The sequence below is a fragment of the Sapajus apella genome, unplaced genomic scaffold (genome assembly GCF_009761245.1).
Source record: "Sapajus apella isolate SASKATOON/1434 unplaced genomic scaffold, GSC_monkey_1.0 scaffold44, whole genome shotgun sequence".
Classification (NCBI taxonomy): domain Eukaryota; kingdom Metazoa; phylum Chordata; class Mammalia; order Primates; family Cebidae; genus Sapajus; species Sapajus apella.
In genome coordinates, this window is record NW_022436984.1 from 15,384,200 (window position 1) to 15,407,232 (window position 23,033).

Here is a 23,033-nt window from a genome sequence, read left to right on the forward strand (position 1 = left end):
CCAGATTCAAGGGAAGGGGATGTGGACTCCACCTCTCAATGGAAAGTGGCGAGGTTCTGGAAAAGCATATAGAACTGAAAATACTGCTGTGGTGTCTTATGAAACACACATGGGGGAGAACATTGAGGCTCAGGAGGTGTGACTGGCACAAGAACACAGCACCCACGAGTGACAGAACCACAACCTGAACCCAGGTCTTCTAACTCCAAACCCTGTGCCTTTCCCACTGCACAATGGAATGTCCTATCCCACTGACTGGGGCTTCAGAAGGGTCCAGCCCCTCCCCACATCACAGGGCCTTTCAAAGCACCCACGCTCTCACACACACACACACACCTGCCCACAGCCTGACTTACTTCCAGCTGTTCTCCTCCCTGCCGGGCCTGTTGAGAGGAGCTCCTGAGTGGGTTGGACCCACTCTGCTGCTTCACTGCGCAGGCCAAGCTGAGGGAGCCAATGGGAAATGGGACCCACCAGGAGCTAGAACTGGGGAGGCCCAGTACTCGGGGGTGAGGGCTGGGGGGAATGACAGTGAGAGCAGTGTCTGGGATGTATAATTCCAGACGACAGCAGGAGCTAAGAAGACTGTGGGTAATTTGGGAGAATTTTTGGAAAATGTGAGTGTGATGTCAGCCTCAGTGAAAGAGAGAGCAAGACTGAAAGGGGGCGGGGGGCTGTCCTGGGGGGCTGGCAGGGGAAGGCGAGGGGAGTCAAGTTGTAATGGGAGGAAGGGTTTATTAGTCTAGAAAAGCTTAACTTGAAGCTCACAACCCCCACCTCGTACCACCCCTCTGCCCAGTGCCAGGAAATCACACAGATGTGGTTACAACCCATGCTGGTGATCCATGGTTGAATCCAGGGGAAGAGATGGGAATGCGCGGACTTCTTCACAGGTTGCTAAGTGACCCAGCACAAAGCCTTTTGCCAGTCCAGAGCTGGGGCATTGAGGACCATGAAGGAGCCCTGAGAAATCCCTGCCCAGAGCCAGGAGCAGGAAGGAGGAGGCCCTAGAGGTCAGGGCTGGGGCAGACTGAGCCTCAGGAGATTCTCTGGGGAATTTGGTCCATCCCTCCAGGAGCGTTTTGGACTGACCTGTTAGGCTCCATCCTCAGAACTCTGTGCCATCCAGACATCCTGCCTCTGGCCTGGAGCTCAGATTCATGTCTGAGGGCCCCATGGCCAGACCAGCTGTGATCACACCCTTCACTCTATTCTACACAGCTTTGTGACCGCAGGCAAGTTACTGAACCTCATAAAGACTCAGTTTCCTCAGCCGTAAAATGGGAGCAATAATACCTACTCCAAAGAGCTGCTGTGAGCCTAAAATAAGATTGCATAGGTTAAACGCCTACCACAGGTTCCAGCACATAAGGATTCAGTAAACGGTCATCTCTCTCCGACTTCTTTTTCTCTTCCATTCCTTTGCATAAACCCAGACGCATGATTCATCCTAAACCTTGTTCAGTCCAGACTTACAGAGCCAAAGAGAGGCAAAGCTGATAAAGCATTGGGGCAGGGAGGATGAACAGAAGGATGCCTGTACTCTTAAATCTTACAGTCAATTTTTGCCTTTAGTAGTCCATGGTATGGGAACTCTGGCAGAGCAGTGGGAAAGCTCCCAGACCTGAGTGCCAGCCCCCACAGTGGGGAGGGAAGCTGGAGCTGGCGAGCTCCTCTGGTCACCTTGTGCTGCCTGTCCTTAGGGTCCAGTTAGTCCCAAAATCTGTTCTTCAAACCTGCTACTCCAGTAGGCCCCAGCAGGCAAGAAAGACTTGCCCTAACCAGCAAGAAAGAAGCAGCCGGCCACAGTGGATCACAAGGTCAGGAGCAGCGGAGTGGATCACAAGGTCAGGAGATCGAGACCATCCTGGCTAACACAGTGAAACCCTGTCTCTACTAAAAGTACAAAACATTAGTCGGGCATGGTGGTGTGTGCCTGTAATCCCAGCTACTCGGGAGGCTGAGGCAGTAGAATCACTTGAACTCAGGAGGTGGAGGTTGCAGTGAGCAAAGATCACACCACTGTACTCCAGCCTGGGAGACAGAGTAAGAGTCCAAAGAAAAGAAAGAAAGGAAGAAATGATGGAAGGAAGGAAGGAGAGAGAGAGAGAGGGAAAGAAAGAAAGAAAGAGAGAGAGAGAAAAAGAAAGCAAGCAGGCAGGCAGGCAAGCGCAGGTACCAGGAGAGGGGCTGCTTTGTCCCACTGCAGGAGATGTGGCCCAGGGCTCTTTATGCCTCTGTCTCCTTGCCCAGAAAGTAGGGGGGTTGAATGGAGGGTGCTCTGCCTGTCTGACATCCTGGAGTCACATTATGTCCCCACATCCCTCTCTATCCTCTTGCAATCCCCCTCCCAGCCCTTTTGACAAGGCTCACACAGAGAAGCCATGTTCGCCACAAGGGAAGTTCTGGGCTGAGGCTTAGGAGGACTTTTCTAAAGTCCTTCCTGTGGCTCTGACTTAGGCCTCCAAGTTCCTCCTTCCTGAGCTAGGGCTGGGGTTTGAGTAGAGGGGACTGCAGCCCCTGACTTTCCTGGAGGACTCTGATGCTATTCTTACTCTTGTCTATTGCAGGTTTCTGCTCCTCTGGGGTGCTTGGAAGTCATAAGCCACCTCTCAAAGTTCCTGCGTTAAAAATACTTTCCCCAGAACCTTAGGAATGAGGGTGAAATATAAACAACTTCAAATCTTATCAGTGGCTTTATTTGGAGACTTCTAGCAACCTGAAATACCCCACCCGCACCCCACACCCCCCAACCCCTTCTCTCCTGGAAGCTCCGGCATCCTCCATTTCAGACCGGCCTGAGCTGGACTGGGCAAGGGAAGAGGTTATGGTCCATGGAAGAGTCATACCCTGAACTTTATGGGGTTTGCAGCGGCCAGGTGCAGAGTCAGATCCCGCCTTTCTCAGCAACATCCAGAGAAATAAAATTCTGGCTCCACGAGGCAAGGAGGGAAGGGGGATGGGAAGACAAAAGGAAGAGAGAGGATAAAAGAGAGTTTTTGTTGAGGAGACAGAAGGTAGCCTCCAGGTAAGAGGAGAAGTAATGGGGAGGTTACTCATGTCCTATCCAATAAGTGGTGGGGGACAGGAAGCTTCTGTGGGTTGACAGAGGGTTACTGACCATAGAAGCAGGTTTTAGGCAAATGCTAGGAGCTGAGTTGCATCTGAGAAGAGCCCATGGACCTTCCAGGGGCCACAGCTCACAATCCTCCATCCGCAGAGGACTCATGGCCAAAATCTTCCTCGGGAAACCCACTCCTGTCCTCTTCAATTCCAGATCTTCTGCTCCAGGGAGGAGCCTCTGGGGCAGCTACAGCCAAACATTCCTTGGGCTCTTCCAGCCCCAGCATTTATCTCAGGGTTATTTTCACTCCCAAGAACAAAGAAGCTTTCTATTCAAGTGGTGAGAACCCGCACCTCTGACAAGCCATAGATCACCCTCAGGGAGGGCCAGAAGGGCTGGTCCCGCACGTGGGGCTGCTTCTCTGTCCCATCCAGACCCTTAGAGTGGGTGTGTCTGGCTCACCTCAGCTTACAGTGGGATCCCAGGCAGAGGGCAGAAATTGTGTAGAACTGGTTCTAAAAGCCAGAGGCCAAGACAGGGCAGGGAGAGGAGGAGAGGGAGGATGACCGACTCTCTGGAAGAGTGAGGGCACTAAGGAGCCCTGCACAATCCCTGCTTGTATCCGAACTCTGTAGACTCAGTCCCCTCATACAAGATATATGACAATCATCCAAAGCAACTAGGAAGCTTTCAAAAAAGGTAATAAATGAACGTGGTATATAAGGGTGAACAGTACTAGAAAGATGTACAGTAGACTAAGCACTCCCAGTGACATGCACTGTAGCCAAGTTTCTTTTTCCTTCAATAAATGTATTTGAATACACTAGCAAATATATAGATATACATGCATATAGATAGAAATGTGTATATGTATATATATGCATATGTATAAACTCTATCCATTTGTACACATCTGGTAAGACATTTAACATTGTTCTCTAATGTCCTTTTTACACTTAACCATATAATTTGTAAGTCATTCCGTATGTGTACATATAGAACGGTGTCTCCTTTTTACGGACTTCTTAGTATTCCATTGCATGGCTATCGGTAGGTATGTAGGTAATTTCCCATCTTTTTCAGTTAATGCTGCACTAAATAGAACACAGTAACACACTCTTTGATGCACATTCATGAATACTAGTAGGGTATATTTCTAGAGGTAGAACTGCCAGACAGATCAAAGGACATGTGCATGGGCATTTTTTTGTTTTGATTAATATGCTAAATTTCTCTCTATAGATGTGGTATTTATTTACACAGACACCAACAATATGTGAGACTGCCAGTCTCTGTACATTTCAGGCTAACATCTTGTTATACAACTTTTTGATCCACATTAATTTCGTAGTTAAGAAAACAGCATTTTAGGCCAGGCACGGTGGCTCATGCCTGTAATCCCAGCACTTTGGGAGGCTGAGGCAGGCTGACAGCTTGAGGCCAGGAGTTTGAGATCAGCCTGGCCTACATGGCAAAACCCCATCTCTATTAAAAATACAAAAGTTAGTCAGATGTGGTGGCACGTGCCGATGGCCCCAGCTACTTGGTGGCCTGAGGCGGGAAGATTGTTTGTGCCTGGGAGGCAGAAGCTGCAGTGAGCCAAGATTATACCACTGCACTCCAGCCTGGGTGACAGAGCAAGACCCTGTCTCAAAATAAATAAATAAATAAAAACAACATAGCATTTTATTGTGATTAAAACTTAGATTTCACTCATTACAAAAAAGGTTGGGAAACTTTGGAGGCTGTCTAAAAGTCATTTATACTTGCATTAGCTTTAAAAATGGGTCTTTAAAAATCAAAAGCCTGATTCAGTAAACCCCCAAATCAGTACTTTTTAAAAATGCTCAAGTGATTAAGGTAAATATTTCTTAAACAAAACATAAAAAGCACAAACCATAAAAGAAATGATTGATAAACTATACTTTGATTAAAATTTTAAATGTCTGTTCATTAAAAGAGACTACAAAGTCAAGCAATAAACTGGTAGAAAATCTTTGTGATGTGTATGTTTCACAGAGAAGGCGTAACCAGAATATATAAAGAAAGCTCCTACAAATCAACAAAAAACAGAAAAAAAAAAAACCCAACCTATCTTTTTAGGTGTACTAAAGACATAAATAGACAATTCATAAATGAAGACATATGAATAACCATACATATGTGAAAAGATGTTTCTTTTTGTTTTTCTTTTTTGAGATAGAATCTAGCTCTGTTGCCCAGGCTGGAGTGAATTGGCACCATCTTGGCTTACTGCAACCTCCCCCTCCCAGGTTCAAGCCATTCTCCTGCCTCAGCCTCCCAAGTAGCTGGGGTTACAGGCCCCCGCCACCACACCCAGCTAATTCTTGTATTTTGAGTAGAGACAGGCTGGTCTTGAACTCCTGACCTTGTGATCCACCTGCCTCGGCCTCCCAAAGTGCTGGAATTACAAGCGTGAGCCACTGTGCCCAGCCAGATGTTTATTTCATAATTCATCAGGGAAAGACAAATTAAGATCACAATAAGATACCACTACTGATAGTACACTGGTAAATATTTAATAACTAATATTTCAGGGAAAAATCCTGATTTGCGGTATTCCTTTAATGTGAAAACTCCCATCATGGCCCATTTCAAGCCACCAATGTGACATGACTGGATGCAGAATTGGGAAGAGATGTATATAATTGACTCTCACAAGCCCCACAAGCTGGCTCCACCACATCACTGAGATCACTGCAAACCCACCATGAAGGCTAAAATAAAAAAGACCAACCATATCAAGTGTTGACAAAAATGTAGAGCAAGGAGAATGCTAACACATGGCTAGCAAGAGTTTAAATCAGTTTAATCACACTGGAACACTATTTAGCAGAATCAACTAAGGCCATGATCCTATGACTGATCCTATGACCCTGGAGGCCCCACAGAAATGAACATGTATGTAATGGTTATTTTATGTGTCAACCTGACTGGACCACGAGGTACCCAGACATTTGTCCAGAGATTATTCTGGTGTGTCTGTGATGGGATATCTGGACAAGACTAACATTTGATTTGGTAGATTGAGTACAACAGATTGCCCTCCATGGCATGCGTGCTCCTCATCTAATCAATTAAAGACCTAAACAGAACAAAAAGACTGAATGAGAAGGAACTCCTTCTACCTGACTGTCTTAAGCAGGAACATCAGTTCTCTCTTACCTTTGGACTCATACTGAAACATCAGCTCTCTCTGGGTCTTGAGCCTGCAGGCACTCACTGGAACTACACCATCAGCTCTCCTGGGTCTCCAGCTTGCTGACTGCAGAGCTTGGAATTTGTCAGCCTCCTTACTCATATGATCCACTTCATTATTTCATATATATATACACACACATATATATGTGCATATATATAGGGAACACACATATATATGTGTGTATTTGTGCATATATATATCATACTGATCTATCTCTCTGGAAAACCCTGATTAATACAGCCAGGTATCCACCAAAAAAATATGTACATGAATGTTCATAGCAGTTTTATTTGTAATAGCCAACCAACTGGAAACAATTCAAATGCCCATCAACAGTGCTACACAGTGCTAGATATCTACTATAGAATATGATATAGCAATAAAGAAAATAAACTACAGATACACACAGCAACATGGATGAATCTCACAGAAAAAAACATTGAAAGAAAAGGGCCAGACACAAAAGTTAGCCAGGTATGGTGGCACATGTATGTATATATACAAACTTTTAGAATAGATGAAATTCTTTTATTGTGAGATAAGTTAGAATAGCAATTACCTTTGAGGAGGTTGATATAAACTAGGAGTACACATGAGGGAATGTTCTGCATATTGGAAATGTTCTGCATTTTGATATGGATAGTACTTACAAGAATATAACATTTCATTCAGCTATATACTTAAGATCTGTACCCCTTTACTGCTTATACTATATACACCAATAAAGTTGGTTGGGTTGTTTGTTTTTCTGGAGACGGGGTCTTGCTCTGTTGCCCATGCTGGAGTGCAGTGGTACAACCATATCGTAGCTCACTGAAGCCTTGAACTCCTGTACTCAAGCAATCCTCCCACATCAGCCTCCAAAGTAGCTGGGTCTATAGGCACGTGCCACTACACTGGCTAATTTGTTTGTTTGTTTATTTCGTTGTTGTTGAGACAGGATCTTTTTTTTGTTACCCAGGCTGGTCTCAAATTCCTGGACTCAGGTGATCCTCCCACCTTCACCTCCCAAAGTACCAGGATTTACAGGCATGAGCCACTGTACCCAATATAATTTTTTTAAATAAATAAGTTTTTAAAACTACCAGATTTTTCTGATGATCAGCCTAGGACAGGACACATTGGACATGGCAGTCTGAAATTTCTCTTAAAGCTAACATTCTGTGAATGTGAGATGAAGCAGAGAGAATGGGGCCAGAGCAAAGGCAAGAAGAGGAAGCACAGAGTAGACACAAGGGCTAAAATGGGAAAGAAAAGGAAACCTACAGAAATCATATTAACTCACCTGCTATGGCAAGGCACAATGCTCAATAGCCAGACGGTTAAAAATGAGCAGAGAAGCCCCTACCCACAAGGAGCTTGCCTTCTTGTAGGGAACGTAATTCTATATTTCAAAGTACAGTGTAGTAATTGCTGAAAACCAGAGGCACCGACAGAAAGCTCCACAAGTGGAAAATGGCATTCGGTTGGGCCTGGGGATGATCTGGAAAGAATCCACAGTGGAGCAGGCACTTTAACAGAGCCTTGAAGGATAGGTAGAATTCTGCGGGAGAGAGACAGCTGGAAGTAGACGTGTATTAATTCCTTCTCACACTGCTATAAAGAAATGCGTGAGACTGGGTAATTTATAAAGGAAAGAGGTATAATTGACAGTTCCACCTGGCTGGGGAGACCTCAGGAAACGTACTACCATGGAGGAAGGCAAAGGGGAAACAAGGACCTCCTTCATATGGGGTCAGGAAAGAGAAGAGAGAGCAAAGGGGAAAGGCTCCCTTATAAAACCATCAGATCCAGTGAGAACTCACTCATTACCACAAGAACATCATGGAGGAAACCCCCACTTCCACATGATCCATTCACCTCCCTCCCAGGTCCCTCACTGGGGATTATGGGGATTACAATTCAAGATGAGATTTGGGTGGGGACACAGCCAGACCATATCAACATTGATTGACAATCCTTTATAAATGGAATTTAAACTGACCAATGCCTAGGGCCAGTGTAACCCTTTAAAATAGAAACTCACCAAACTCATCACAAGATGGATGAATAATCCACCCTAGAAATGGCTAGCAGATGCAGAATGAATTCCAAATCCTACCAAGGGACTAGAGGTTTCCCAAGGAACGAGAAAGAGACAATGTCCTAGGTACTTCTCAGCACAGAGGATAAAATATAATAATGTGTTGTTATCCTTAAAGAATAGAGAGAAAACTGCATGGAGACCATAGGCAATAAGACCAGGCCAACCAGAACATGAACAAGGAAAACAGCAGTGACAAGGCAAAGGATGGGACACAATAGAGTTAGTAACAACAGACTATGACTAGAATATTGCTCCCTGAGGGTTGAGACTTTGTCTTGTTCATCAGTGAATTTCTGGTGCCTAGCATAGTGCAGGGCACATAATACCTACGCAATCATGTTTGTTGAATGAATTAAGTAGCTGAGGAACAGAAAAGAGACAAAGGTGACACCCGTTCCCCAGGTTTAAAATATGCGTGACTGGGAAAATGGGAAGTCGGGAACAGACAGTTTGCAGAGGAGAAAAGATTATGGGTGAACAGTTACAGAAGCAAGACTGGAGCTTGGACCAGAAATCCTACTAGCAATTCTACAGTTGAAGTCACCCTCCAAGAAATGACTGCTGAAGCTATCTGAGTAGATGGCAGAGGCAAGGGAGAGAATGGAGAGAAGAGAGCTGAATTTGAGGGTGAGAAACGACAGAAGGCAGCAAGAAATGAGACAGAATAATCAGGAAAGTGGAGCATCAGCAAAGTCAGTGGAAGAGCTTTAAGAGGAAGGCCCTCTCAGTTAATTCTGTTTGAGAAATGATAGTTGTGTCCCTGCTCCCCAAGGAATCCAGAGACAGAAAAGCTTAGTAGACAAAGTATGAACTTGAAAGAGAAACAGGCCAGCCTTGGGTCCAAACACAGCCCTGTGCCATTTAATAGTGAAATCTTAAGCAAGTTACTTAAACTTCTATTTCCCAATTGGTTGGGTCTTCTGTTTTCCAACTGGTTAAAAGTGGGAGTCAATATGATCTCTATCCAGGCTGCTGAAAGGATAAAGTGAAGGTATATGAAAATCAATAAAATATATGAAAATGCCAAGCACAGGGACTGGAACATAGCAGGCACTTGGTTCTTATTCATTCCTCTTTCCTTCCCTACTGTGTGCTAGGATCTGATGTTTGGGGAAAACGACACTGAACAAGGAACATTTGAAATGCAATGAAGGGGAGGAGATACAAGAGTATGCATGGATCATGTATGAGGGCTGAGCGAACCATTGCACACTGGTCAACCCAACCTGACAAAACTGTCCCAGGTGCTTCAATTAGTAAGATGTGAGTGATCCTGCAAAGAGCTGTTTTAATAAAATGGGGACAGGGTGGGGTGAGAGAGCAGAGGCAGCAACAGTTTCTGGGGCAGCAGGAGGACTAGCCACTGAAGAAGTAACGGCAAAGACAGAATTGTGCATAGGTTGGGAGCAAGCTGAATGTGTATGTGTGCAAAGGAACCAGGAGGGAAGGAAAGATGGAGGATGCAAGGGAGAAAGGGGCTAGTTAATGAAGGGCAAGTCACCCACAGAGGCAGTGAAATAACATCAAGAAAATCAAGGAAGCACTCAAACCCAAGGCTGCTCCAGGTTTCATGACGTGGGCCTGTTGTTGGTATAACCTGAGGGATGTTCTTTAAGAAAAAGAAGGCAAGTTTATGAATACAAAATTAGATAGAACTGTGTATTTTTTTAGAATAAGGAAATCATTCACATTTTTTAAGTAAATTTTAAAAATGTTTAAGCTGATAAATACCACAAATATCACAAAACCCAGAAAAATAGCATGTTTATGAATTAACTTCCTGACATACCTCTGTAGTACTTTCAGAGAAAAATGTATTTGTTTTGCTGTGTACTCTTTTATGGATTCCTCTTACATCAAAGATTTTGTGGTATCATTTTTTATACAGTATAGAAAAATAACTCGAGCTGGGCACAGTGGCTTATGCTTTAATCTCAGCACTTTGGGAGGCCGAGGTGGGTGGATCATCTCAGGTCAGGAGTTCGAGACCAGCCTAGCCAACATGGTGAAACCTTGCTACTACTAAAAATACAAAAATTAGCTGGGCATGGTAGCGCTTGCCTATAATCCGAACTACTCTGGAAGCTGAGGCAGGAGAATCGCTTGAACCTGGGAGGCAGAGGTTGCAGTGAGCCAAGATCACACCATTGCACTCTAGCCTGGGCAACAAGAATCAAACTCCATCTCAAAAAAGAAAAAGAACTTTCCTCTAGCATGCTTGGTCAAAATTTATTTTCTATTACTGATGGTTCAGAAAAATTTCTTTCAGCTTCATACCTTGATATTGGTAATACATAAGATTTTAGGATTGTCATATTTGGGGAAACACTATGGAGGTCCTTTCATGTATGAGCTATAGTATTTCAGGGCATGTCAAGTTTTCTTGCACAGTGACTCATCTGAAAAATTATTTAATTGACAAGTCATTACTTTGTCAATGTTCTCATTGTAGTAGTTTATTATGAGTTTTATATTATCTCTCTGTCCGTATTTCATCTCAAACAAGCAAAAAATTTAATATTGTTTATATGATTCAGTGATAACTTGAAAATTATAAACATGTGACTTTAGGTAAGCATTTTAGCTGTGTGCAGGATTGTTGTAAATGTGTGCCCTATAAACTCATGACTTCTGACTAAACCATACTTCACATCAAGAAAAAAATGTTTGATGCATTTATAATTGAATATATTCCTGGCAGGAAGGAATTTTCATTTTGACTTGGCATTGATAAGAACCAATGACTTACAGTTTTACATTTCTAATGAAAAAAAAAATTCCTGGACTAGCTTACGGTTCCGGAGTGAGTTGACAGCCCCCAAAATGATATGTCCATATCTTAACTGCATCAACACGTGCATTTGATCTCATTTGGGAAAAGGGTCTCTGCAGATGTAATTAAGGACCTTGAGATCATCCTGGATGGTCCAGATGAGCTCTAAATCTAATGACCAGTGTCTTTAGAAGAAACAGAAGAGGAGACACGAACGTGGAGGAGACAGCTACGTGAAGACGAGGCAGAGATTGGGGCTACACAGCCATGAACCAGGGAACTCCCAGTCACCAAACGCTGAACGAAAAGAGGAAGTATTCTTCCCCAGAGCCTTTGAGAGGAGTACAGCCCTGTCAACACATTGATTTCAGACTCTTGGACTCCATAACTACGAAAGAATGTATTTCTGTTGTTTTAAGCCATTCAGTTTGTGGTAATTTATTACAGCGGCCTTAGGAAAGAAACTAATACCAGTTCTATACATTCCAAACCTGGTCTCCCTTACACTACTCAAATAATGGGAAAATGGGGTTGCAAAAAGACACACTCACAATGTGAAATGTCCTCCAGCCATGCACCTCTTTATGCCAGGTAGTGCAGAGAAGGCTCCACAGGCCTTTCCCCTTATGGATGACCAGCAACAACTTAAATACCCATTAAACTGACTGCAGGCCACACAAATACATCTCACTAAACCCAGACTAAAAGCATCCCACACTCAGCTTCCTCTTAGTGGATCCCAAAATATCCTCTTACTCCCTCCAAGGCCACGCAACACAAGCAGAAATGTGAAGGCAAGGAAATCAGAGTAGAAAGAGATCTTAGCGATCATGGTTAAGAGACCTGACTTCTGGGCGGGTCGTGGTGGCTCACACCTGTACACTTTGGGAGGCCAAGGCCAGTGGATCACTTGAGGTCAGGAGTTTGAGACTAGCCTGGCCAATGTGGCAAAACCGTATCTCTACTAAAAATACAAAAATTACCCGGGCATGGTGGTGCACATCTGTAATCTCAGCTACTCAGGAGGCTAAGGCATAAGAATGGTTTGAACCTGGGAGGCAGGGGTTACAGTGAGCTGAGATCATGCCACTGTACTCCAGCCTGGGCAACAGAGAGAGACTGTCTCAAAAATATATATACACACACATAAAAATGCACATATATAAATATATATGTATGTATATATTTATACATATATAATATATAATAATGTATACATATATTTATATAAATGTACACATAATATACAAACATATACATATATTTATATATGTGTGTATATATTTATATACATGTGTATATGTATACACACACACACACACACACACACACACACACATATCTGACTTCCGTAACTTTGCTGAAACATATCACCCCTAGGATGCAATACCAGGATTCTTACCCTCAGGTCCTTGGAGGGGATTTAAACAAGTAAGGGGCTCTGAGCTTCAACTCCTTGACTCCATGATAATAATCTCTGAGTCAGACTCCTGCAAGAAGCACCACATCTTTCCCTGGGTTCTAAAATTTATGGCCAACCAGGATGCTTTCCAGTGGACTCATTTTCTAGAAGGAATATGATTCTGATCGGTATGAATCGTTCTGATGGAACGATGGAGACAAGAGCACAGGAAAAGTTGGGACAAGAAGGGAGCACAAAGGGCTTCTTTAATTACAGTTAGAAGAAGGAAGGTGTGGACCCACTCTTGAGGCTGAAATTGGAGCAGAGGAGTGGTATCAGTGGTCATGGAAGGAAGGGGACAATGTCAAATATTTTGCTTCCATATTCTAGGAAAGATGGAAAATCAGAAAGAGCAAATACTGTCAGTTGGTTCAGAAGCTGGAGTTATGTAACTAAATTCCTTGAGTCTGAGGCTTTTCTAAACATGGGTCCCTTGGCTCATGTCTTATATCCCAGGGACCCCCAAGAACTTATCAGTGAAATAGACCAGTAAACTTCAATACATCGGGAATGTTGGGAGAGATGCTGGAACTCTGTAGCTAGACATTGTTAGGACTTGTCCAAACAGAAGAAGCAGATCTGGTAACTGTAGACTATCAATCTCAGGCAAGATGCTGGAACAGATGGCGTGTGTGTGTGTGTGTGTGTGTGTGTGTGTGTATGTGTGTGCGCGCACACGCACGCGCATGCATGTGCAAGTTTCCACAGTATCCTCGGGTTCCTAGAGAAGTTTGTGACCCATAAAATGGCTAAAACCCATAGGCAAAAGATTTTATTTTGGGAAAAAAACATTTATCCTTGGGCAGGCTTTTCTAATTCCTTCCTTTCACAGGTGGTGACACTGAGGACAGAGGGTGAAAAGGGCTTGCTAAAGGTCATACAGCAAGCTGGTACAACAGTCAGAATCAACACACAGGTCTTCAGACTCCCAGCCCAAGGTTTGTTCTTTCCTCAGCCTCTCACTGCCTCCTATCCCACCACCTTCCCTTTACATATAAACTATCACCAGTTTTTTAAAAATCCTTTCATTCTTCATTGAAAGGTATCAAGAGATGCCCATGGGAGCAGGGTGTGATTCATGAGCTCTTCATGCACGCCTGTCCCACTCCTGAGGAGGGTCTCACAGATCCTGAGCACAGCACTCAAACCAAAAGGAATCCCTCTGGATTTAGAAATCTTCAGCCACTCCCTGGAAAATGAGGAATAGCACCTAGGTATACGGGAAAACCATGATAGGCACCTGAAAGGCAAGGCACAGCTAGGGGAAACAGAAAAGTTTCCCTCTATGTGTTCTGTTTGTCGGTGATGTTGAGGAAACATTTTAAGCTTCCAGCCCTGCAGCTGTAATGTACTTTGGAGTGTTGCCTACTCCCAACACCACCTAGACATGGTTGCTTGTTAGGTTTACTGAATTCAATGCTAGTGAAAGAAAAGAGAGCAAATAAAAATGCACAGAGATGTTTAAAGTATGGAGGAGCTGAAGCTGCTCTATGAAATGGCCTGTCTTAATAACATAGGTGTAACTGCATTAGCCTGAGGGCCTGGTCTGTCCCGCTCTTCCCTCTTTCAACCGACAATGACCTTGTATCCATTCTCTTCCAGTCCCTGTGCCAGGTTCTGGGGATACAGCATGAATAAGACACTGTCCCTGCATTTAATCCATAAACAAAGACATGCAATGCAACGTCACAAGGGCTGGATCTCAGAGATGAGGGGACCTTGTAGACGTATGTGAGGGGACACTCCAGGCTGATAAGTGGCATTTGCAAAGCTATGGAGGCATGTCAGGTTGGGGCTTAGGGTAGCATCAGTGTGACTAGAGTGTGGGGAACAGTGGACTTGGCAAGAGCAAAAACCCAAGGGGCAACATTCAGACCATGGCGAGGTCTGCAGTGGTGGGCGATAGGCTGGGAGCATGTGGGTTCTTTATCTGGGTCTGCCTGGTGCACCTTTGCAGAAATAGCCCAGAAAGGCACTGAGATGCTGCCTGTCTGGCCCCTCATGGAGACAGAGGACTGGAATCAGTTTATTGCCATTCTCGGGTATTTCTTCAAAGTCCCCGAAGGGAGCAAACTGGTCATCCAGGCACCAGGTACAAGGACAGGAGGAGTTTGTGTATGGCCATGAATGCTCCCGGGGACCCAGCAGGCCCAGTCTTTGCCTCAGCTCCTGCGACTGAGTCCTTCAGTCTTGCCCCAACTTCCTAGCAGTGGAGGAGGGTAGACAAACATCTGAATCCAATGCTGTCTTCACCCGCCCTCCTACCTCCATGGGAGGCAGAAGAGATAAACCCCAAGGTTGGGTCTTACCAAGCCTCCCACGAGGCTACCATGGGGTAATATGTGGCAACAAAACCCCAAACAACCCCAGAGCAAAAACAGCATGCCCTTGCCTCATTCAGCCCAAAACTGCATGGCAGGACCAAGGGTTTGGCCCCACGAGAACAAATACTGAGAGGTGGTGTATCGGTCCCTTCTCATGCTGCTATGAAGAACTGCCCAAGACTGGGTAATTTATAAAGAGGCTTGATTGACTCACAGTTCCACAGGGCTGGGGAGGCCTCAGGAAACTTACAATCACAGTGGAAGGGAAGCAAACACCTTCTTCTTCACCTAGTGGCAGGAAGGAGAATGCAAAGCAAAAATGGGAAAAGCCCCTTATAAAACCACTGGCTCTTGTGAGACCTCACTCACTATCCCAAAAACAGCATGACAGTAACCACCTCCATGATTACATTACCCCCACCAGGTCCCTCTCACAAGACTTGGGGATTACGGGAACTATAATTCAAGTTGAGATTTGGGTGGGGACACAGCCAAAACCATATCAAATGGCAAAACCCCCAGATGGAGTTTCCCCACCAATGAGCATCCAAGAGTCCAGCAAAGTACCTGATCCATCCCTAATGCTGACCCCAACAGCAACCACATACTGACCCCAAACCCACATGGAACCCTAATCCAACCTAACCCTAACTCTACCTGACCCTTACTCTCTGGCTTAATACCATAGCAATCTGAATCCAAGTCTCAGCCTCACTAACCCAATGCTCATCCTGAATAAAATAACTGAAATAACTCCAACACCAACATCCACTCCAGTAAATCCTAGATTGCCCTCAGCCCTAATTTTAACTCCCATTCCAATCTCACCCTAGGTCAAGGAAATACAGAAGGGAAGGTCTCTGGGGAAAGAAGCGCTGCTGCCCCACAGTCTGGTCGTCTTGACCGACAGCTGTCTGCCATATGTAGCTTGAAATGTACCTGGAACAATTGTCCTTTGGGTTTAAAATCTGATAGAAGACTGCTGCCATTATTAAAGGATTTAATACACAGAAATCTGTTTGGAAAGAACCAGACCTTAGAAGTTCATAGCTGAGAAATAGAGGCATTTGAGTTATTTCCTCTGTGAATAGCAGACGGGGATGGGAGCTCTTAAGAAACCCTTCTCCTCCAACCCCTGATCTGCAGGAGTCATCAGGAAATGGGATTATCTTCAGTTTATAAATGATGAATAATTGCCAGCTTCTAAGCAGAGAGAGGAAGGGGCACTGTCACAGACAGGAGAATCCAAAGGGAGAAGCTAGATTTTTAAAAGAGACACCAGCATGTTTAATTCTTACAGTTCGACCTCCTCCTGAGCCTGGCAGGCTAGTGCTGGGTGCCTAGCCTGTGGCCCGCAAGGTAAGTGAGGGCTTCTAAGCCTGTCTCAGAGTGCGAGACCCCAGGGTAAGTCCCAGAGTTGCGCTCTGCTGGAGAAGGCAGAGGTCAGCCTGGAAATGTGACACCAAACTGGGCTGTCAATCAAAGAGAAGACAAATAACAGAGGCTGAGACACAAAGCCCAAAGGCAGAATGGCAGGAGCCTCGAGGGCCAGAAGGAGAAGCAGCAGGCTGGGGCAGGAAAATGAGGTGGGGGTGGGGGAAGGCAGGCAGTCTGAATTCAACCCAGGAGTCCACGGCAGCACCCCAAGAGCTTTCACACAATCACAGCACAATGCACATGGAAAAGTCAGATTCCTTTTTTAATAACCCCTTTCTCCGACTCAAACAATTCAGAAGATTTAGAAAGTACACAAAGCGTATAAAAGCCAAGTAAAATGAACTACAACCCTTTACTTGAGTGGTGGTCATTTAAAGAGGCAGGACATTACTAGGACTTAATTGTTTCAAGAATTTATCCCTTTACCCTCTAGCTTCAGTTACTAACATCTGAAAGAAAAAAAAAATCCTGCTCTTTTTCTTTGTCCAAGAGGACAAGCCTCCTGAAAGGAAATCAAGGCCACAGCTGATGCTAACAGACCAGATTCTGTTTCCTGCACTGCAGAAAAGTGGGGGTAGCTGTTCAGCCAAAAAAGGGTATTGATCATCTCCTGCGTCTGGCACCATGCTAGGCCCTGGGTTCCAGCACAGCAGATGCCATCCCTTCCCATGGGGCACTTACACCTTCTGCAAAGGCTGCCGTGGTCCCTGAGGTCAGTCATTCCTACAGCACATCCCTGACATACTCAAGTGCACTCTCACACGCCCCCACACACCACAGCATCACGCACGACTCGCATACTTGAATACACCGTCATTCACAAACACTCCCACTCACACAACTGTATATCTACATCACATCACACTGACATAACTGACACAGACTACACACTCACATGCATGCACTCACCACATACACTCCAACACGCGTCACACATGCAGTAACTGCTAAACACACACGAAGCAGTTATCTCCTCCTTCCTTTGTACTCCCTTAGCTCCTGTGTGAAGTTAGCTGTGGCATTTACCATACCGTAATGTGATCAATTACATCATGCACCTCCTCCACCTCTGTCTCAACCTGGAAACTTTCGGAGTTCATTTCTGTAAGCCCACCTTCCTGCTCAGTGCCTGCCGCATAGCAGGTGCTCAGCTACGTTCACTGAGTGAACTTTGAATGCCACAACTATGAACTTTGGTCCAAGGAGCAAGTCTCACCCTCTTTCCACTGGCTGGAGTTAGAATTAAGAGGGAAAATATCTAAGGGAGTCCCTCAGCAAAATGCCAGGTTCTATGACAAAATTCTCCCAGCTCAGCTCTATAGCGCCCAGTGATCCTTCCTGCTTGTGCCACTTGTTGGAGGGAAACCAGTGACCTTGTGAGAAGAGGCAGAAGGGACTGTCAGATCTGCATGGCGGTCTCAAGGTCCCTACCTGATTCTCCTGTTTCTCCCTTTTTCCTTTCACAATATTACTCCCCAGTAAACCTTTTGCACACAACTGCAAAAGAAGGAGGGGGAGGGAAAGGAGGAGGAGGAGCATGAAAGAATAGCTGCATCTCTATAGCACGCACCCATTAGTGAGAGCCACATGCCTAGGTCTGACCTTCAGCTTCAAGGAGCCAGAAATCTGATTTCTCAGTCCTCTGAAGGTTGAGCAGGTGTCAGGATACTGAGATGTGCTCACCAGTTGCATGTAGGACGGTAGGTAGACTGAGCAGCTGATAAATCTCAGGAGAGAGAGGGGAGGGGAGAGGAGGGGAGGGGAAGGGAGGGAAGGGAAGTGAGGAGGGGAAGGAGGTGAGGGGGAAAGGAAGAGGTGAGGGGGGGGAAGAGGGAAGGAAGAAGAAGAAGGGGAGAGGAAGGGAGAGGAGGAGGACAGAGGAGGGAAGGAAAGGAGAAGAGGAGAGAGAGGGGAAGGGGGAAGAGGGCAGGGGAGAGGAGGGCAGAGGAGGAAAGGGAGGGAGAAGAGGAGGGGAGGAGAAGGGGAAGAGAGCAATGGAGAGGAGGGGAGGACAAGAGGAGGGCAGAGGAGGGGAGGGAAAGAGGAGGTCAGGGGAGGCTAGGGGAGGGAAGGGAGGAGGGGAGGGGAGTTGAGGGGAGCAAAGTGGAGGGGAGGGAAAAGGGGAGGGGAAGGGAGCAGAGGGGAGCGGAGAGAGAAGGGGAGGGGATGGGAGGGGAAGGGAAGAGAGGGAGAAGGGGAAGGGAGAGGAGGGGAAGGGAGCAGAGGGGAGGGGAGGGGAGAGAGAAGGGGAGGGGATGGGTGGGGAAGGGAGGAGAGGGAGAAGTGGAGAGGAGAGAAGGGGAGGGGAGAGGAGGGGAAGGAAGGGAAGGGAGGGAAAGGGCCCAGATGCACCCTAGAGCACTTACTCCACCTGTAAGGTGGATTCTGAAGCAGCAGCCCAATCCCTGTGGCTGCTATGCCCACAACTTTCTAGTGGCAGGTCAGCACCAGGCCATGCCCAGGCCAGATGGAATGCCAGCATAACTTCGGAGCCACCCACCCCTTCCCTGTGGCAATATCTGTTGGGTTTGGCCAACGGTAGCCATCCCTGATGCTCTGCTGAGGTTGTGTGACACCTGCCCACACACACTCCCACCCCTCCCAGGCACCTTCACACCCGAGCACAGCCCGGGGGAGCAGCTCCTATTCCAACATCACTCTTAGGAACTTGACTCTGTCCCCAGGCTCAGCTTCCAGAGACCAGGACTTGCCCATCTCCCCCTCCCCCACCACAATACACCACTACTGAGTCCTCTCTTTTCTTTCTGCAAGAAGGCAGCAGCAGGCAGGACCTTTAGCCTTTGGGGCTGTTTCCCCACCACCAGGCTGAGAGCTGTACTCCACCTGGGGACCCATTAGCATTTTGAACGTTCTCATTCCCATACACATCCTGCCCTGGGATCATCCTCTTCCTTGAGGCATTAGCACCTTCCCTTCCCCTTTCTCACCCAGCCCTGCCTGCCTGGGGTTAGCCTTCAATCCACACAGTGCCTGGGTTAGAGCCCAGAGGCCTGGTCACACTTCCCCAGCACGTTTCACAGCCCATCTCTTCCTGTCAGAGGCTTGTCCTGAAGTCCTGAGCTCCTCCCATCTTTTCTCCCTCCCCACACAAGAGGTGTTCCCATAATCAGTAGGCATCAGTCGGCTCTAATCAACCCCCTATTTTGACTATTTTAGCAGCAATAAAAGGGCCATAAAGAGCAAGTCAGTGGGCCCTCTAGGAGCATGGCGCTCCTTCACTGTGATATAATGAAAAACACCAAGTGCTTCCTCGGAGCCCTAAGTGACAGCCCTGGCCGCAGAGCTATTGGGGGAAGCCTAATTATGCTATAAATTAAAGGGCTTTTTTTTTACCCAACATTATGACCTTTAATAAGATTGTTTTTACAACCGGCTGTCAATAAATCATCCAGGAGCACCAGTGAGAAGCATTCTCTGAGAACTTCTGCGAATTTCATTAGCTGCAGTTTATTTGGTTTTGGTGAACTATGATGTTTTTTAAATCTCAAATTAAAGGCTTTGAACCATAAAAGCTAATTCAGAAAAGTTCCCGTTTCAGCCTCTGAAAACAAGCCCCGCTAATTGCAGAAATTAGTTGCAATGTGGCCAGGCCAGGAGGTCATTAGCTGGGAAGCAATGACAAGTGCCCGAGGCTTCCCCAGACTTGGCAGCCGTGGCCCCCACAGAACCTGAAGGTGACAGTCCCAGAGTGGACAGCTGGCCCCACCATGGCCAGGCCCTGGGAGGTCACAGCCCTGAGGACTGCTGAACTCAAGAGAGACAGGCCAGCTCACAAGCTCGGGCTGAAAGGGGCTAGCCCTGCCACCTGAGCCCATGTCCTTGGTCAACAGATTCAAGAAGCCCACAAGACTGTTCAAAGTATGTCTTGGAACTTCCCGCCTCCAGCTTTCCAGAGTCCCTCTCTGGTCCTCCTCAGAACAGTGACACTGCATGTGTGTTACAGTCTTTCTGAAATAGATTAACAGGTGACAGATGAAGACCATGATGTAAAAATAGCATATTAAGAGGTGTCGGTTATGACGATAAAGTCCACAGAGTCGGTGCAGACACGGCCAACAGAAGCAGGGAAGATGACGTGAGGTAGTTACCCACCTTCTAAGAGAGCAAGCGGGCCGGGTATATGCGATGCAGCAGCTAATGTGCGGATGCAGGCCAATATCAGGAGGCCTGGATTTAAATTCCAGCCCAACTATGAATTCTGAAAACCTGGAAAAGGATAGATTATGAAGCCAGACAGACTTCGTTCAAATACTGGCTTCAGCTCTTGGTAGCTGAGTGGCCTAAGGCAAGTTACTTCAACTTTCTGGACCTCAGTTTCCTCATCTGAAAAATGGGGACATTAGTACTTCCCCCAGAGGATTGTGGTGAGGGTGAGCGAGCTGAGGCTGTGAATCACAGGGCACAGTGCTGGCATCTGTAAGCTCTCAATTAACATCAGCTGGTAACAATCGTAGTAAGAGAGGTGATTGGATTTACCTCCCCGGGCCTCAACTTTATCATCTGATTTCAACTTTATCAAATGATTTCTAAAGCCACTCACATCACTGTACGGAAGTGACTCTGAGAGATATAAACTCTACTGCTTAAACCTACCAGAGGCCTCACATTGCCCACAGGATTCAGTCTCAGCTCCTTGGAAACAGCCTGCCTGGCTGGGTCCCTGACTGCCCCTCCAGGTCTATCTCCCGCCAGTTGCAGTCAAGAGAACGTGTGCTCACAATACCCTCTACCTCTGGGCCCGGGCACAGTCTCCCCCTGGCTGGGATGATTCCCTCCAGAGCCTCTTCACCTGGCTCATTCCTACCCTTTCTGCCAGCACCTAAAGTCACTTCTCCCAGGAGCCTTTCCTAGCCCCCCATCCCCACCCCTTCACTCCCACATGTGCCGCTCTAATACCTGTTACTCCTGCTATCAGAGACCTCATCACTTTGCACTGACCACTTTGTCTAACCCACCGTCCCCACCAAAGTGGGCAGCATAGACCGTGTCTGTTCTGGTCTCCTTGGATCCTCTAAGTCAATACCGTCCTTGGCATATGGTATGTGCTTAAAATATCTGCCGAAGGAATGTTAAATGACACAGCATTTAGAGATATACTATACGGGGGAATAAAACTATATGCGGAAATAGAATAAGTTATTTTGTAAGCAGTTATTTGATTTGTAACTAGAAGTTGGGTTCTTTCTTTTAATTGATCATCTTAGATCTTACTGTGGCCTTAACCATTTGGCCCTCATCTCCTTTTTCCTCAGAGAATGAGGCAGAAGAAAAGAGGAAAATCTAAAGCAGGGACTAAATAAGGTAAGGCTGGCTCAGAAAAGATTGACTTTGAGGACTAAGACATACTGAGGCTGGGACCCAGTAGGGTCCTCCCTCCACACTCTCCCATCTGCCCAGCTTCCACAGCTCAGGGGTCTTTTCTCCAAGGGCAGAAACATGAGTGGCTCTAAAATTTCCCAATGAAAGCCATCCATGAAGTTGTGCGTGGGAAATGAAACTCCAGCCCATGGGCGTCAGCAACTGTGAAGAAAGCGTGGCATCCACACTCACCTGGGCTTCCTTTGGTTTGCCTCATTAATCAGCTCCCCAGGTCATCCGTGCGTCTCGCCTCAGGCTCACAGGTCTGGTTTTTGTATAATACACATTTCCGCTAGTTTTTATTTCATCTGTTTTTTTCAAGCAGCCTTTCCATTATTTCTGAACATTTGACTTAAAAAAATGTAAATTACAGACGCCTGCGGATTGACGTAATGTGAAAAGAAGGCGGCTGTTTCCCCTTCCTCCAAACAGGGAACACGGTTTTTCAAACTAATAAACCCCTTAAATCTCATGAAGCCCATTTCGACCTTTTTAAATGGCTACTTTCAGATGGGGAAGGGGAAAGGCAGAAGCAGGAGGAAGTGTTGGGGCCGTGTCATGGCGGGAGAGGGAATGATCCCAGCTCGTGCAGATAGAGTCTGTCCCTTCCCTCAGTAGGAAGTTGCAGCCAACAAGAGCCTGGCCATGCTGAGCCTGGAAGGGGAAAGCCCACAGCATGGGGATAGGCCTCGGGAGTCCTGGTCGGAGGAGAGACTGAGCAGATGCAGGAAAGAGGAATTTTGTGGTACCAGGGGGTTCTGGAGAAGGTGAGAGCTGAGGGATCAAGAGGGAAATCGGAGGGATCTGCTTTGACACTGTGGCTGGGATTGTGGGTGGGAGGGTATTGGTGGGAGCAGCGGCGTTGAAGCTACCTGGGAGGCAGAGCCAACATTGCCTGCCTTCTCTAAAAGCAGGAATTGCATATGGAGGAGACCATGCAGTTGGGGTTATGGACCATGAGGAGGTTTGAAATAGAGCCATGAAAAGCTCAAGGAAACAACCAAAGTTGAAGGACTAATCGACCTCTCGTGTACAAGACTCTTCTGTTTTGAACACTGGCAGAAAGGATGGACCCACTCTAGGGATAGAGTCAAGAGTCGCTTTCCTCATTCCAGAGAGCTCTGGCTGACTGTCTACCTAAGCATTGGGTCCTATTCTGCCTACCACTCTGAACCAAGCAGGGAGCAAGACACATAGAAATATTTATTAATAACTGAATGAGCTAATACATGAATGGATGAATGACCAAATGGAATAAGCAGTTTCTAAACAAATGTAATCCTTC

General features: G+C 46.3%; 1 protein-coding gene across 1 annotated transcript in view; it reads right to left on the reverse strand.

The window, feature by feature from the left end:
- Positions 1–22,105, reverse strand: part of LOC116524215 (uncharacterized protein C2orf91-like) — a 57,147-nt gene extending 35,042 nt beyond the window's left edge. The window contains exon 1 of the mRNA XM_032239406.1: positions 21,941–22,105. Coding sequence (XP_032095297.1) covers positions 21,941–21,965 — 25 coding nt within the window. The 5' untranslated portion in view covers positions 21,966–22,105. The remainder of the gene's footprint in view (positions 1–21,940) is intronic.
- Between the last annotated feature and the right edge of the window lie 928 nt (positions 22,106–23,033).